The sequence below is a fragment of the Arachis ipaensis genome, chromosome B05, assembly GCF_000816755.2.
Source record: "Arachis ipaensis cultivar K30076 chromosome B05, Araip1.1, whole genome shotgun sequence".
NCBI lineage: Eukaryota > Viridiplantae > Streptophyta > Magnoliopsida > Fabales > Fabaceae > Arachis > Arachis ipaensis.
Genome location: NC_029789.2, coordinates 2,162,176 through 2,164,185, shown reverse-complemented (window position 1 = coordinate 2,164,185; position 2,010 = coordinate 2,162,176). Strand labels below are relative to the sequence as shown.

At 33.9% G+C, this 2,010-nt stretch overlaps 1 protein-coding gene across 1 annotated transcript in view; it reads right to left on the bottom strand.

Annotated features, from left to right (window-relative positions):
* The window catches only part of LOC107642421 (ubiquinol oxidase 2, mitochondrial), a 2,333-nt gene extending 1,698 nt beyond the window's left edge, over positions 1-635 (bottom strand). The window contains exon 1 of the mRNA XM_016345771.2: positions 48-635. Within this exon, the coding sequence (XP_016201257.1) occupies positions 48-459 (412 nt within the window). The 5' untranslated portion in view covers positions 460-635. The remainder of the gene's footprint in view (positions 1-47) is intronic.

Genomic DNA, 2,010 nt, shown 5'->3' with positions numbered 1-2,010 from the left:
ACAAAACTTTTCAAGAAAATAAATAACAACAGATCTGAAAATATGTACCCTGAAGCAGTTCCATTTCCATTCTGTGCCATCCTCTTTGGTAATCTTAGATGAATGGATACCCCAATAACTCGCAATAATACCCTTATCATTACTATTCTCTTTGTTCCCAACACTTTCAGAAGACGATCCAATCTTCTTCTTCTCTTCATTGTTCTTCTCCTTCTCCGATGACAAGGCCATAGTGCTCTCGCTCCTTCCTCCATCAATCATTGATGCTCTAATCCAATACCCTAACTTGTTCGGACCACCAACACCGACTTCATTACCAACACCTCTCGCCGCCGCCGCCGCCGCCACGCCGCCACGGCCCGCGGTGGAGAACAAACGGTTAGCTACAACAATCACAGCAGTGTTGGCCACCCTAGCACCACCACCAGCAGCAGCGGTACGAACCATCGTCATCATCATGATAATCACCACAATGATTCCAAGAAGCGCGGGGTAGAAGTGTTTGTTATTTTCTCGGGAAAACTAGAAACTAGAAGAATATGAGATGAGAAATTGTTAAAGGGAATTTGACTTGCTTTTTTCGTTGTTGTGATGAAAAAAAAGGGTTTAAGAGAGGTTGTGTATATATATGAAGAGAGCGAAAAAGATGAGGTGAGTAACGTTGATACGTTGGTGTGTTAGTTGGCAACTATGGCGGTGGAATGCATGTGTTTGGGTTTGGCATGGAAAATATTCTAGAACCATATTTTACTTACTTAATTAACTATTTTTCCCACAAATTTTTTTGGGTATATTTTTTAAGGTTGATTTTGTTAATAATAACAATTTATTATCATCATTATACGAGTGTCAATGAGTTATAACTCAAATGACATAGTATTTTTTTACTCAATTAAAAAATTACGAATTCGAATTTTTTATGTCTGACTAAAAAAAATAATAGAGGTGAAATAATATCATAAAAAAATAAAATTTATTTTCAACGTATATTCTTTAAGAAAGAGAAGTCAAAATATTTTTAGAATAATTACCCAAATCAGTCCTCAAGAATTTTAGAATCGGACATTTTAGTTTCCAAGAAAAATTAATACACAGATCAATTCCCAATGTTGTACTCCGACAAATCAGTCCCCAGTTTATTTTTCGGTAGAGTAATTACCCAAATCAGTCCCCAAAGATTTTAAAAACGGACACTTTAGTCCCCAAGAAAAATTAATACACAGATCAATCCCCAAAGTTTTATTTTGGCGGACAAATCAGTCTCCAGTTCATTTTTCGGGCAAAGTAATTACTCAAATCAGTCTCCAAGAATTTTAAAAACGGACATTTTAGTTCCTAAGAAAAATGAAATGAGGACTGATTTGTCCGCCAAAATAAAACCTTGGAGATTGATCTGTGTATTAATTTTTCTTGGAGACTAAAATGTCCGCTTTTAAAATCTTTGAGGACTGATTTGGGTAATTACTCAAAAGTTTAATAAGAATCAATTTTATCACCTGAAAATTAAAAGAAAATAATTCTCGAAAGGAAATTGCATTGTTTGGTAATTTTTCAGCTTAGACAATTTAAAAGTTAAAACACATGAAAAAAAAATTATGATTTCCTACCAAAAAAGTTGTATTAAAGTTGTACTATCAAATTCAAGTTACCTGTCGTACCAATGCGGCTGTTCTTAACTGATCATTAATTGAATAATAATAATTAAAGTTTGCCATTTCTTGGGGATCAAGTAGTTGGGTCTTATCTGCTGCGTGTTCACACCAACTCAATATCATAGACCCTAAGGGAATATTCTCTCACTGGTCCTCATACACACACGCATTTCCTTTCGTATTTTCCGGTAAAATTGACTAGAAATTTTGTTCGTCCACAAAATTAACATTAGATATTTCATATTTGTGGTTTAATATAACGGGAGCAATATTTCTGTATTTAGACTAAAATGTTTATAATATGAGGTGAGTATTAATGAGATTTGAAAAAAAAAAAAAAAAAAAAACAACATTTTTT